The sequence below is a fragment of the Diabrotica undecimpunctata genome, chromosome 3 (assembly GCF_040954645.1).
Source record: "Diabrotica undecimpunctata isolate CICGRU chromosome 3, icDiaUnde3, whole genome shotgun sequence".
Taxonomy (NCBI): Eukaryota; Metazoa; Arthropoda; class Insecta; order Coleoptera; family Chrysomelidae; genus Diabrotica; species Diabrotica undecimpunctata.
In genome coordinates, this window is record NC_092805.1 from 96,350,563 (window position 1) to 96,367,012 (window position 16,450).

At 32.7% G+C, this 16,450-nt stretch overlaps 1 protein-coding gene across 1 annotated transcript in view; it reads right to left on the minus strand.

Moving 5' to 3' along the window:
- Positions 1-448: 448 nt before the first annotated feature.
- The window catches only part of LOC140435973 (uncharacterized), a 31,547-nt gene continuing 15,545 nt past the window's right edge, over positions 449-16,450 (minus strand). The window contains exons 4-5 of the mRNA XM_072524685.1: positions 8,787-9,150; positions 449-736 (exon numbers count right to left, since the gene is read on the minus strand). Coding sequence (XP_072380786.1) covers positions 727-736; positions 8,787-9,150 — 374 coding nt within the window. The 3' untranslated portion in view covers positions 449-726. The remainder of the gene's footprint in view (positions 737-8,786; positions 9,151-16,450) is intronic.

A 16,450-nucleotide genomic window follows, 5' to 3' on the forward strand; every position in this document is an offset into this window, starting at 1 on the left:
GCATCAAGAGGTGATCATTAAAAGGAACACAATTTCGAACACATTTACAATAGCTTCCAATATGCTTGATTTGCAGTTAATTATCCATTAAAGAGAGGTTTCCTGATTTCTTGTTGCTTCATGTAACGGTCGCTACTAGCGTACTTAGGTTTGTTATACATATAGATGAAAGGCATTTTATTTTAGTTCAAGCTACCACAAGTGTTCCTGATGAGAGCTAAATAGCTCGAAATACATGTAGAACAATAGTGGAGCGCGAATTGAAAATAAATCAACTCGTCTACTTCCATTTCAGAAACACTTTAACTTATTAATGGATTGAATATGTTAATGTGTTCTCATTTATTGCCATTAAAGTAGATGACGGCTTTGTAAGGTACTCTCTCTGATGTCTGAGTAATGTCTGGTGAGAGGCAATATGAAATAAAATAGTCTCACAATATCAGCTTTTATTGCTAAAAAGGCTACACAGATCGTTGCTTTGTTATATTTTTTAAAACTAAATTTTTTTATAGTGGTTGAGCTGCGTTACTTTTTGTCTTTGCCAAATATATCGGAAGTTTTTTATCCTTATGAACAGACATTATATGATTGATCAAATGATGTTTTCTCTTACATTTGTGATGACAATATTCGCATTTGAATTTTGGCTCTTGTCCGCACTCCAATCTAAGATGGGATCTCAAAGATGTCATATATTGATAGCATTTACCACAATTAGCACATTTAGGCAGACCTAAAACATAATTGTAAATAAATTTTGACGATACATTAGGATACATTATATTGTTTAAGAGGATATTGTCTATACATATTTCTGTAGGAATAAAAAATGAATTTTCATGTAGAAAATGAAAACTTTCGAGTAGTTTTGTATATATAGAGCTGAAAAATTACCCCACCTGATTTTATTTGTGACAGTGACACCTCTTCTTATTGTGTTTAGTGTTTTTCAATATCTCTAGTGGAGTAGTGGAGTAGTACAGAATTATCTCTTTTGTGATTTAGTTATTTTAATGTTTGTTAAATAATAATGAAATATATCGATACAGAAACATGTATTTAATTGTGATTTCTCTTCTTTCTCTGTTTCTCTTCGCAAACCTTTATACATAACCTCCTTGATGTAGATATCTCCCCATTGCTACCATCTTTCTCCTTCCTGTGCAAATCTCATTGTCTCTTTGCCCGCCACTGCTCTAATGTTGTCTACCGATCTCTTTTGAGGTCTCTATGTGCTCCTTATCGTCTACTTGGTCCACACTACATGTTCCACATCAATTTTTCTTTAATAATAAGAATATATTTTCTCTCCCCTATCTTAAACGTTATTATTAATAAATTATTAGGCATTTTTAATGTCTTCTTCTTTTTATGTAGACATGACTCTTTCTATTTTTCAATGTGCCTCCAGTAAGTTGTCGTCTCATCGTTTTCGTGGTCTTCCTATTGGGGAACCGTCTTTACTACTCTATTTGTTGTCATTCGGCTTATATGATCGTTCCATTCTACTCGTCCATTTTTTACCCAGTTATTGATTTTCTCCACCTTGCATCTACGTCGTATATCTGTACTTCTAGCTCTGTTCCATAGTGTCTTTTTTTTTAATTGCCATATTGCCAGATTCCAGTAAGAGCCTAAGAAGGTATCCATTGAATTCTGACAGGAAACGGCAGGGGAAATCTTTTTTGGACATCTACGTCACGGAACAAGACACCCTGGCATCTTTCGGCCGAGTAGGATACTAGACCAGAAGACCCCAGAAGTGCCGGACTAACCGTGTTCCGGCTAAATCCTTAACCACCGTTCCAGAGAAGTGGGCTTGCCACTCAATAAACAATTAAACTAAAAAACTAATAATTTCTAAATAATCATACCTATTACCGTAAATCAGATAATGTTTTAGACGTTAGGCCATAAACTAATAAAATAATATTAGCCATAAATTTCATATCCCTGGCTCAATTTCCTCCTCTGTCCTCCTGCTCCTTTTTTTTCATCACCCAAGAAATCAGACAGTATACTTCTCTCCACTCTTTCTCTCCTCTCAACATTATGTTTCGGTACCCCACAGCCCTACAACCGGTACCCCATAACAGTACAGTCTGCCGAGGCAGATTTGCCTATTCTATTTGTGAAGGTGCCAAAACTACCATGTCCGATCAGAAACTGCGTCAGGAAGTAGTCTAGTTTCCTGAACTTACATTCCCACCACGGTCTCAGATCAGGAATAAGCTCCACCTTGCCTTTCCACTATCATTCGCCCATTCTCTCTGCCACTATACTATCGTTCTTTCTCTCTTATTCTCATCTGTATTTACATCCATCCTCCTCGCATACATCCTCGCCCGCTCGTTACACAACAAAACGATCGGTATCACCGCTCCAGTGACACCTAGAGCCTCACTTGAAACTGTCCTACATGCGCTAGATACCCCGAGGAGCATTTGCCTTTACGAAGTCTCCCTCAGTTTAGCGTATTTCGCAGTGATTAGTACGCTACACCCCACGGGGGCAGCGTAGGTTACCACCGACTGGAAAACTCCATTTAGCACCTTTCTTTTGGTGCTACCTGGGCCTCCAATCAGCCGTATCAACGCCTCCAGATTTAAATTCGCCTTCTCTACTGTCTTTTTGTTGTGTACTCCGAACCTTAGTCCTTCCACTATAAAGCGAAGAGAGGGTTTTTCCCGGGTCCCTTTGAGAACTAACACTATATATATATATATATATATATATATATATATATATATATATATATATATATATATATATATATATATATATATATATATATATATATATATGTTTGTTTTGAGGTTTCCGCGGGAGCTATATGTGCTGTCACTATTTTTCCGGGATTGACTCCGCGTTGTAAAATGCTGGTTTTCTTGAAAACCATTGTTTTGGCGACGTTTCGGCAAGGTCTCACTTGCCATTCTCAAGCCTGGTGGATCTACTTCTCGTCGTTACTCGATTAGTACTGGTCTAGTACTGGACCAGTACTAATCGAGTAACGACGAGAAGTAGATCCACCAGGCTTGAGAATGGCAAGTGAGACCTTGCCGAAACGTCGCCAAAACAATGGTTTTCAAGAAAACCAGCATTTTACAACGCGGAGTCAATCCCGGAAAAATAGTGACAGCATATATATATATATATATATATATATATATATATATATATATATATATATATATATATATATATATATATATATATATGTATTTAAACCATGGACGTATAAACACAGATTTACTCAGTTATTTACATAAAAATGCGAAGCCAAAATTATTTGACTAGGTTACATTCTCAGCACCTTCAAATGTTGTCACGTTTTTTTATTAAAATATCTTATTCACGTATCGCTGAAAATATTACTATATTTTATACTCTACAGGTACTATCAAACCAAAATAATAATTTATTACTTATATTAATATATTTAATTGTAATTAAAACATCAAGTGTGCACATAGTGTGCATATCATTTAATAATAGCGTATAAAACAGATATCAACCAATTATTTTATATGTAGAAGCACTGAAAACTATTTATTAATGGCAACGGTGTTTACATTTCTCTGTCTTATGGCTCTACGTCAAACTTCAAATGCTGTTCCATGTGATGTCCATGTTTGTTTACTTTTTACCCAAGATGAGGAAAAGTTGTTTCTCGATATTTTGGCTGTATTTTAAGTGATATTTGTAAATAGTGAAATAAACATAGGGCAATACGCATTTTAGTGTACTCTTATATTATAATAATGGTGCTACACTATTGCATTTGCAAAAAAACGAAATATTTACATCTCAATGTCTCATTTAATTTGTAAGTACTGTTTGTTTACATTATTAAGATGAGGAACTGAGGAAGCCTATTTGTTTACATTTTAAAATATGTCTTTCATAGGCGTACCATTGGGTTTATTCATATTCATTAATGTATTGAACAAGATATTAGTTCATGAAATTAGTACAGACATTTTTAAATTGTAAGTAGATATCATCTGATTAAAAAGATCTGTTTAGTAGCTTTTTAATTTAATATTTCTCATGAATTCAAATAAATTAGTGAAATGAATAAAACTCATTTATTTTTCTATGTAGGTTTCCAAATAATATTGATTAATGATAAAACTTACTCCAAACTTCAACAGAGAAAACAGTATCAAAACCTTTCAAAAGCATCGTTTTTGGTTATTAAAACTTGTAAGGAAGCTGAAAAATATTTCAGATTTTTTAATAAAACTATAAATATCTACAACAGACGAGTTAAAAACCTTATGAATATTTTGTTTAATAAAACCATAGAAAATGTCCCAAAATCAATTTATGAGCATTTTGGTGACCATATTTATGATGAAGATGCAATCGATAGTCACTCTATGTAACTTTTAAAATTGGTTCTTGAGAAATATTTTAAAATTGGAATTCATCATGAAACGAGGACTACTTTAGATGCTAACACCGTGCGCATAAGAAGCGTTCTTACTAAGACGGTTTTATTTCGCAATCAATAAAAATTTATTTCTGTACCAACGTCTTCTATTATGTCTATTTACCATTTTTACTTTAATATTTCTGTTCGCTAAATAGCTTTCCAATAATTTATACATTTTCACGCCTACTTTTTAATAAGTAGGTATATTTGCAAATAATTTTATGTCAAATGCCAGCTTTGAAATGATCAATAAATATTTTTGTAGCAGAAACCCTTACTACGAGGAATCTATTCATATTTTATTAAAACAAATTTGTCACAATTTTAAAAAATATGTTTTAATACAATTATCAATAAATATAGGTATGTACTTAAATTTGACAAATGTATATTTTTTAATTTTAAGTTTTTTTTATCGTACAATTATTTGATACCTATTAAAAAATTAACTTGAGCTCAACTATATTTTATTGTAATAATTTTAAAGCAAATAAAATTGTATTTTATTTTTTCTATAAAAACGTGTTTTTATACATTATTACTACTTCCAATTATTAACGTCTGAATAATTATCCCCGCGAGTAAAAATTCAAGCACGCTTATGTTCATTGAGGAAGTATCACAGTCTATCGATACCCGTTTTACTCCCCTTTACCCTCTTGTCAAGGTATATCAAAGCTTCAAAACAGTGTGTGTTTAAGGTATCTTATTGCTGTGTCCATCTATGTTTATACGTCCATGATTTAAACAGACTACGACTTCGAACTTTTCAGTCTTCGAAACTGCGACCTGAGCAATAGGTCGAACGCACCTAGTGCACTCAACTCTGACTTACTTATGATCCGAGAGCAGGTAGATATTTTTGAGTAGGTATTTGAGCTATTCTCAAAATTTTTCATATACCTCTTCCATAATATTCTAATACAGAAATGCAGATCTGACTGGAGTGTCGCGGTTATTAAACAACCCTTAAATGTAAAACATGTAAAAAATTTTATAACAAAAAATATCTTTGAGGCAACTTGTTATATTCTTTTAGTAAATTTAAATACATATTCAAAAATAAAGAAAATAAACAAGCCAGACGATTTGCGAGGAACTCTGCAATGAATACAAAAAATATGGTGGAGGCGAGTCGTTATTTCGACAGGGTATTTTGTAATAATAAAAATAAATATTCTAAAAAAGACAAGTCATTTTAGTGAGATTTTCTATCTGCCACTTGATTAAAAAATTACGCGTGCGTGTGAGTGAAAAGTATATCGACAGCTGTTTACGTCCTCGATCGCAGCGATTTCATTGGTTTGAGCAAAATTTGGCCAATAGACTTTGCCAAAGAATTAAAAAATATTAAATTTAAGCAGAGTTTTGTAAAAAATTTAATTGAACATTGGTCTACAGATAAGATGGTGCCTTTTATTGGTAATTTATGCATAAATTTAAGTTTATGTTATTCATATGTTATTCATATGTTGTAAATACTAATTGTATAAATATACGAAAATGGTTGCGTTTCGATTTAATTTGAGTTTCTTACCACTCCCTGACACGTGTTTCTGGGTCTTCCCGTCATCAGAGAGAGCTTGTAAGAAAACTCAAACTAAACCAAAACGCACCGACTACTCTAGCAATTATAGAAAAAATAATTACCAGAGTATGCTACTAGAGACATCTAGTGATGAAAGATGAAGTTAAATGTGTCGATAGCAATTAAAGTAAACTGTATACTCACGCTTAATCAAGCCATTAAGAGCGATGCTGGGAATATTTATATTCCACTATGCATTAACAATTTACTCATATAAATTACCATCTTTCTTGTACTCATTGCGTCGAGTAAGAACGATAAATATACGAAAATCGAGTGGTAAGAAACTCAAATTAAATCGAAACGCAACCATTTTCGTATATTTATCGTTCTTACTCGACGCAATGAGTACAAGAAAGATGGTAATTTATATGAGTAAATTGTTGATGCATAGTGGAATATAAATATTCCCAGCATCGCTCTTAATGGCTTGATTAAGCGTGAGTATACAGTTTACTTTAATTGCTATCGACACATTTAACTTCAATTGTATAAATATGACGATAGATGATAACATGGCCTGCGAAAACCACGAAGAAGTCGATATGAAGATAGTTCACCATGTGTCAAAGCTTGATACATTTGCAAATACCAATGTTCTTATTAAAACTTCTGACACAAAATGTTTTAATAATTATGATTGGAAACATGGATCATTTTCAAAGTGACCACCTGGAGATTTTTATGGAGCATGGTACTGGAAATCCGAAAAGATACATAAATATAACAAAGCTACACATGGAATTGTAACCATCTTTATGCTCGTACAGCAACTCGTACGAGCCTGGTTTTCACAATGGATGCGATTATAATCCTTCTTTTTTTTCAGACGAGAAAGGCGAGATAAGACCTTTTAAAATATGAATGAAAAATATAATTTATCAGAAAGCATTAACGGATCTTAGATCACTACCAGTTGGCGCGATGAAATTTTACAAACTTTGGACGAACTTGTGTGCGAGATGTATGATTAAAAAAATTTTAATATAAATATTGCAGGATTTCAAACATTTTTCACACAGTATAAGGCTAATAAGGAAAATGAGTCTTTTAAAATAATTGTAATCCACCTACTTTGCCTCCGTGAAAATCTGAATTAAGTAAACATCTGTTAAGAAATTTTCAGTTCTTTAACACGAAAACGGATGGATATTAAATATTGACAAATTCGATTTTCATTGGTGTGAGGGTGATTATTTGTCTCAATCAGTTAATTACTGCTCATGAGAAAACAAAAATAATTTCGAAAATATTGCTTAAGGTAATCTTACAGGTACTTTTTAGAACGTACCTTTTTTAACAAATAAAAAAATATCTGAGAAATCAAAAATATATAATAATTACTTCAAAATTTTGAGGCACAACAGCATGGGCACCGAATAATAAAACAATCAGAATGTCCACTCTGCTTGTCAAGATAAGTACGCGCATCTCGTTCGCGCAGACGGAATCAGCCATGTTTTAAACGGAACTAGGGCTGAAGTGAAATTTTATCTGGTGTGCATAGAAAAATTAACCCAGTTCAATTGCTTTACGGCAGCCATAGACATAATAATATGCAATATGTTATGTTGTGCTTTTAGTTGAAGTATAGATTAAATTATTTCAAATTTACTAAATTATATAATATTTTAAATTATGGTTCTGTCATAGCTTGTCACAAATTTCTCAATCCGAGTCTGTGTTTCCGTTTAAAATATGGCGATCGCGTGCTGACGCACTTCAAAGCCGGCATCTGAGAGTGGGCATTCTGATTGTTATTTATTCTGTGGCATGGGTATCGGTCAGGTCACGTAATATTGCTTTTGCCAATGGAATCGCTGCTATCGAAAATGCAAACAGCTGTCAATATAAGCTTTCTCTCGCACTTCAGCTTACCTATAGCGGTTTTTTACTCACATGCACGCGTAATTATTCTGATCACGTGGCAGATAGTAAATCTCACCAAAATGACCTGTCTGTTTTGGAATATATATTTTTATTATTACAAAATACCCTGTCAAAATAACAACTTGTCTTAACCATATTTTTTGTATTAATTTGCAAAATACATTTGCAAACATCTTGAAGAGTTAAAAATCCCCGAAATCGTCAGGTTTGTTTATTTTCTTTATTTTTGAATATTTAAAATAACTTTAAAAAAATAACAAGTTACCTCAAAGATATTTTTTGTAATAAAAATTTTTACATGTTTTTTTTTTAATTTAAGAGTTGAATGAACGCTACACTCAAGCCAGGTCTGCGTTTTTGTATTAGGATATTATGAAAGAGGTATCTGAAAACTTTTTGAAATGTCTCAAATATCTACCCAAAAGTGTCTACCAGCTCTCCTACTATTAGTCAGCCTGGAATTGCTATCATGAATCAATCGAAGAAAGCCGGTTCCCAAAGGCAGATAAACTCACTTCTAAGATACCTAGGCAGACTGGACTGGTTATCGAAGGCGAATGGAAGATGTACAATAAACCAATATGCTATTTTACGACCGGTTTAAAACAGACGATTTCCAGAAAAAGGGTCCAATAATATAAAATCTCTTCAAATCACTTAAACAACTAAGGACAAGGTTATTTAAAATATTGTAAACCAGTTTTATTTATTTAATGAACTTATTTATTTAACAAATTATTCGCAGATTTTACTATTATAAGTATAATCTATAACTAAAATACAATAATAACAAAATAATATACATAACTAAAATTCTTCTACTTAAAAATATATTTTATACATAATATTAGTATTATAACCTACCGTAAATTATGAAACTGCTTGAAACAATTATTTTTGGAATGAAAACATAAATGAACTTTGCATTTTTCACACTGAACTTTTGATTTTCCTTTGCATTTGATAAACTTGCATCTTTGACTGTTCACGGTCCATGACGGCCAGTGAGAAAATTGATCAGTTTGCACGTCTATATTGGGTCTAAGCTCAATATATTTTCCTTTACGTGGTTCTTGTGCAAACGAACTTGTAGGTTGATCTTTTTCTACTTTTTGCAAAGTTCCATTCTCAAGCAGTTGTTCAAGTGGGACGATTTTGAAATTAAGTATGTCAGGAGATTTTCCCATTTTTCGTGTTACTCGTCTATTTAATACAAATTTTTCTTCGTCTAAAAAAAGTTAAATTTAATTAAAATTTAATAAAAACCAGCAGTTTGAAAGTCCGAAAACGCAATGCAAAATCAATTGGGATACAAAAAATATAGAATGACATAAACATATTAATAAAATGGCGCCAAACAGAATATTAAAAATATCTCAAAGCCAATCTTAAATAGGACGAAGAAATATTGAACAAACTAAAAATTGTTGATGTGACAATTTAAAAGATACCCAGATTGAACAGGTACTTTGACTATTTAAAATGAAGAAAAAAAAGAAGGCAGTTAAATTTTTAATTAATCTTTTATTTTTTAATCCAAAATTTAGCCTAGCACATATTGTTTCAATAAAGAAACAAAACGTTTGGAATATTTTAAAATTATTTTGTTTTTTCAATGCTTTATTGAAACGCTATCAAGTCTATGAATGTATGTTCAAAATTAATAATTTTAAATTTACTCTGTTTTTAACCAATATCAGGAATGGTAGGTGAACATCTTGATATTCATACTCCATACTCTATACTGCATTTACTGAGCTTTATTTATATAAACAGTAACGTATAGGAAGAACACTTAATACATATAAAATATAAACGTTCCTAAAAAGGATCAAAATTGTACGTTTAAAATACTTACGAGATTTCAATGTATTTTGTTTCTGTTTGAGTCCGTTATGCAATAAAGCATGGGTTTCAAACCTTTTGCCAACAGTGCCCCACTCGATATGTTTCGTATCCAATTGCGCCCCCTGCTCCTTAAGTTTTACATTGTATTTTATTTACAGGATAACTAATACAAAATTAAACACGACTATTATTGATTGAAGCACTGTTTTTGTACTACAACTAGTTGTTTAATTTTCGGTTTCATAGTAGGAACTTTCCCAGCGGGAATGATTTTTAACCTGCGGTTTGTTTCATATTTCCACCAGTGTCGAAAAGTCAGGCTCAAACCGATACGTAGCCGAGAAAGACAATACTAAACACAGAAGTTTTTTAAAAGTAACCAACTTTAATTTAATTATAGATTTAAAAAAAAAATTAAGAAAGAAAATGTCTATGAAAAACGGGCGAATGGCCAACTTAACTTGTTGTGACTATCACGAGGGAGAGCTTCCTCTAGATCTTTTGCCAGTTACATTTGTCATCAACTCATCATGTCATCATTCTTTCATACCTTCTCTTATTCTACTAATAAGTATCAGTGTACTTTGATTGATAGTTTTAACAACTCTATTGCTTATGCTGTTTTTTGTAATGCAAGTCTTTATCCTTCTGCAGCTACCATAACTAGTGAAAATTTATTTTCATTTATAACTTTCTAAATAATCAACTAATTTTGATGAAATTCTCCTATTCCTATGAAATTTAGATTAGAAAGTGATTAAAAGAAAACGAATTAGAAGAGCCTGAGGCGTACAGACCTATAAGCCTGTTAAATATCTTAGGCAATGTCTTTAAAACTCTTGCGAAGACAAGGCTGGAGAGGTAGAAAATGAATAAATTTAGCATATACCACCACCAGTATGCATCAGGAAAGGAAAATCTGCGGTAGACGCTATAAGCAGGTTCAAGTGAGAGATATTTACATTTAGTAGCAGGTGGATAGTGTCTTTCTTTCTCGATATAAGACATGATTTTAATAGTGCTAGCTGGAAAATTATCGTCAGACCACTGGAGGACTTGGAAATATCTCTATCTGCAGAACTTTGTCAGGAATTACTTCACGAAAATGTACATCAATGTTACGAGGAGAAAGTCTATGAGGAACACGGTGAGAGTGCCGCAATCTCTGCCCTGAGACCATGTGGATGACTTGTGGGAACTAGTGGAGCACAACAAAAACTGGTCAATCATGCATAGAGAGAACTGAACCCTCGGCAAACTGAAGACGTGGATGGGAAGCTCATACTGACAGCCAAGAAGACTAAAGCTATGATCCTCAAGTGTACGAGGGCCAGAGAACTTCGGCGCCGACAAGGATTATGCCCAATATAGGAGAACCAGGCAGTGCCAAAAGGAGAATTTTAATGGAAGTGGTTTATTCTAGAATACTCTATGCATCACTGGTATGGCAACAAGTGCTTAACATCAAGAAATATAGGAGAATACTAGAAAAGGCTTAAAGAAGCTACCCAAGGAGGGTAGTACGTGCATACAGAACAACATCAACGGGGGCCATACAAGTGATCGCAAGGGTGTTACCCATCCACTTGATGATAAAGGAAAAGCGGAAACCTACGGGAAGGATAAGCAGGAGAAGATAGTAGCTAAGAATAGCAGCATAACGGAGCGGCAGAAAGAATGGAGAAACGAGCCTAAAGCAGCCTGGACGTTGGTATTAATTCCAAATACTGCAGTCTGGATAAAACAAACTGACGGCGACAGAAACACTAACTACTTTTTCATCCAGTTCATAACAGGGCACGGCTCTTTCAGGGATTACCTAGAAAGAATAGGAAAGGTAGCGGATGTTAACTTCGCAGAATGTGGAGGGTCTGATATGGCCGAGGACTGTGTATTTGAGCGCAAAATTTTCAATTACGACAGAAGTGAATTACAGAGGAAGGTAGGTAGGGTAAGCGCAAATACAATAATGCAGGTGGCAATGAGGGGAAAGACTGAATACAAGGTAATACAGGAGGCAGTAACTCAAATTGTCAGAAAGAAGGAAATAATAGAGAGGAATTTGTAGCAAAGGTAAGACAGGGAGAGGAAGAAAATTCGTGTCTTGAGAGGACCAACCGTATGAGTAGTTCAGTTGAAGGGGTGGACTTTAGTTGGTAGGCAGGGAGCTATGAGTGCACCTGTGAGCACGCCTCCCCGGGAGGAATGACCTTTCCACCCTGAATTCAACACACGCCAGAACATCCTTAACAGTACATGGCCTGGAGCGGACTTTAGAAGATTTACCACGTCCTTCCCATAAAAAGTCCAATGAAATAGTTAAAAACAATTTTCTCGTATGAGAATAAATTATGTAATAGAACTTAAAAAAAAAGTGTGTGAAAGTAGTTAATTGTTTATCAGATTTTGTGGATATCGAAGCTTGACGCGGGGTGGGATATATACACAATATCATAGCTAACGAACAAATGTGTTTTTGTTTTATTTTCTCGAAAAAAATTTTTCACCTTTCATTTAAAAGTTTGCTAGTTGCAACCCCCACATGTTAAATGTAAGAATGAAATACGCAATTAAATGAAAATTAATTTTAACATTTTGTAACCGACCCTTTACTAAATACCACAAAAACATCAAACATATTACTTTCCAATAAACCACTGATAAAGAAATTTATTAATACATTGACAGAATGTCAAGCAGGCAAAACTTAACAATAGATTTTTAAAAAGTATTGAATTATTTGCGCCAGTGACTGGTGTATTTGTTGCTAAACCCGGTGAATTTGTTCAGTGGTAGGGACCTGTGTCCTAAAGCCAAACTGGTGATGAGGTATTATTTGTTTGTCAAATAAAATTGTATATCCTGAATAACATCAGTTTTTCCAGTATTTTAGACATAACAAGGAGCAGGCTAATATATCTGTAGGACCATATTTCTTCCAAGAATTTTTCGGGTTTTGGAATTAATATTATTGGGGTAATTTCCAAACTGGAGGAAAATGTCCTGTTCTTAATATGGCGTTATACAGATGTGTAAGATAAAGTAGTGCTTCCTTTAAGAATCTTACTGTAATTAGGTCATATCCTGGGGATATTTTTGGGGTTTACTTTAGTGTAAATAATATTATTGACTTCGTTTGATGTCATTTTTTTTAGAGTAGTTTCAAATTAATAGGGAGATTCTAGATAAATTGGGATTTCATTATCTATATTAATACGTTCATCTGCAGGAAAAGGTTAAAAAATGCCATATTCACAGCAAATTGGAGAAGTGAGGATATTCTATTTGCCTGGTTGCTTTTGAGAGTGAATACTCAGTAGATTATGTAGGTGAAAGATGTCTGAGATAATAATATATGCCATTACTTTTGTAGTTATTTAATAACGCTTTTAATGGTGCTGTAGCTCTATTCAGATTGGTCTTGTCTTGTGGTGCTTACGTCAGCTGCCATTTACGTCTTAATATTCGTTTCCCAACAATTTTTTTGTTTAATTTTGTTGGATAATTCATAAGTAGGGCGGTTTATTTCCTTGATTGTCTTGGATTCCCATGCAGCTTCTTGTGTGGATTGGTTAAGGTATTCTGTGGCATTGTCAATTTTCAGGTTAGGTTAGGTTTTTGGTGTATTCGTGTTGTCGTTCTATACTCCAAAATTCTGTTATATTTATTCAAAGACATATAATACAATATAGACTGACTTATGCAATACAGTCGCGTTCCCTCGGTGCGACAGCGAAACTAACGCAAAGCAGTTCCTGCATCTCTGTCTAACGGGCCGGGTTTATCGACCACATTACATTCTTATTGGTCATTTTAGGTCACTTGGTCGATAAATCTGGCAAATTAGAAAGATATGCAGGGACTGCTTTAAGTCAGTTAACTATGTCGCACTGGGGAAACGGTCTGGTATTGCAACGATTAGTCTATCTTGTATACGTCTTCTTGTTTTAAGCTGTTTAAATTGTATCTATTATCTCTTAGCATTTTTAGATGACTTTTAATAAGTTACTTCTGTTATATAGTAATTATCGTTATTATTTTTGACTTCAGATATTTACTTTCTCATTATGGGCTCTATTGCATCTAAAGTCTTGAAATTGGCTAAGACCATCTTGTCTACTTATTATAAAGTCTATAATGCTGGTTGCGTCCATGTATATTTGTGTACTTCTCTATGTTTAAAGACCCATTGAAGGTAGTAGATAATTTAAAAAACAGTAAATATAAAACAAAAATCGACTGGTTTCGAGAATTTTTAATAGTATCATTAATGTACCTAATAATTTTAAATTAATGGACGCATCCTATAACTCATAGTAATATAAAAGATGGTAAGTTATAGGTCAATAATAAAATTTTTATACATCCATTTTATACATAATTTTAGTATCCTAACCTACGGTAAGTAAATTATGAAACTGTCTAAAACAATTATTTTTGGAATTAAAGCATAAATGAATATTGCATTTTTCACACCAAACTTTTGTTATTCCTTTACATTTGATCATCTTGCATCTTTCCCTGTTGATGGTCCATCCTGGCCAGTGAGAAAACTGATCAGTTTGTACGTCTGCACTGGGTCGCAGTTCAATAGATCTACATTTAGATAATTGTAAAAGTGGACTTGTAGAGCCACTTCTATTAATTTTTTGTAAGGTGTCATTCTCAGTTAGTTCTTCGATTGGGACTATTTTCAAATTAAGTATTGGCATAACTTTATTAGCTTTTCTCATTTTCCGCGTTATCCGCCTATCTAATACCCATTTTTCTTCTAAAAATAAAAATACGTTAATCTCAATTAAACTTTTAACATAAAAAAAACTATATGGTAGGGATGAAGTAAAACTTTTCAATACATTGCAAAATATATCTGGGACAAAAAGTATTTTTTTGTTTTTTTGTATCGAACAATAAAACACTGAAAACATTTGTTTTCAACACTTGCACAAAATTTATTACAAACTATTTTATCACTACAGCTGTTATGGTAGAGCAACTTGTATTTTTTAGTTTGTTAATTTCCATAAATTCTAATAAATATAACTTAAGAAATTTATCTTGAATGTGAAGAATTTGCAACTGGTCACTAAAAGAACGATTATGATCTAAAAGGTAAAGTGCGTACGTAGAGTATGTTATTCTATTATTGAAAACCTTTTTGTGTTCCTATATGTTTGTTAAAATTTCTACCAGTTTGACCAATGTAAGTTTTTTGGCAGTTGCTACATTTAAGTTTATATATACCACTGTGTAAGTGCTTTTACTTTTGGATCGTGTTGTTCTTATTAAATTGCTTAAGTTGCTTTTGTTCTGAAATCTGGTGTTATTCCTTTCTTTTTATGTGTTTGGCAATTTTAGTTGATATCTTGCCTGCATATGTAATCGAGCAGAAGTCACTAGGTTTTTTCTCGGGTGGTGGAAATACTAATTTCAGGGCTTTATTGTTATGTAGTTTTTGATGTAAAATTTTGTTGATTGTTCATTCGTTGTATAGTCCTACCAGAGATCTAAGAGAGTCTCTAAGAGAGAGAGAGAGAGTATTTATTATCAATAAGTGTCTACCGCAAGGCAGCGGGGATCGCCTCTGGACAGGATCGTACTTTTATTTTCGATTTGCATTACTTATTCGATTGTTAGGTGTGTTTAAAAGCCGGTCTTTATCATTGTCTACTAAAGTAAAAATATTTACATACACACTTATAAAACTTTATCGTTTCTAAATAGAATACAAAAGAACAGAGGCAAAAATATTTTAGAAAATTATTTTCACAATTGTGGTATGTCTAAAAGCTAGTTTTATACCGTTATCAACTGAATTTAAAAAATATTGACATAAATTACGTATACATAGAAAGTTTACCATTTATAAATACAATTCAAAAAGTACTTACATTAAAAAAAATACATGGACAAGTCAGTTTCACTATCACTGTCGTTATTTAGATATATAATTGTTTCTTTAAACAACCGATCTGTAGAACATGGGCAACACTATTTTTCCAGCTGTCATTGGCTATTTTCTCCATTTCGATGCCTTTTCCATACCGATGCTTTTAGCTCATGCCATATGTGTTTAATCGGATTGAACATGCAATAGTAAGCAGAAAGTCAATTTTATACCATCAATTTACGTGAAAATTTAGTGTATTCTAAAATAAACTCTCACAATTTTTTTGAGAGTTTATGTGACGGAGCTGTATAAAAAGAAACTACAGGTTTTATTGGGTTATCAGGTTTGTGTAGTTTAATAACAGAGTATAATTTAGAGGGCTGCGAGGTCATAATATAAAGTATATTTCTGTTCTATGCTGTTCTAGAATTTAATATCGATTTTGATATTTCTAACGCCAGTTTAATTTGTTTTTGATATTTTTCCGTCGGATCTTTGTTTATTGTTTTAATATTTTAATTATTTAAAAATTCTATTGTTATATTACTATATTCATTTTATCTTTAGCAATAATAGTGTTACCTTTTATTTGCTTTTGTAAATATCATGTTGTTTTCTATTAATTTATTTTTAACTGATATGGCGGTTTGATTCTCTTTGTAACAGAACTTTCAAATTAATTGTTTCTCTTTGGTTACATAGAAAGCATACAATTATAAAAAAAAACACAAAACTCGGAAAAATATCCACACTTCGTCCGTACCAACAAATTGTATTTACATCGTCATCT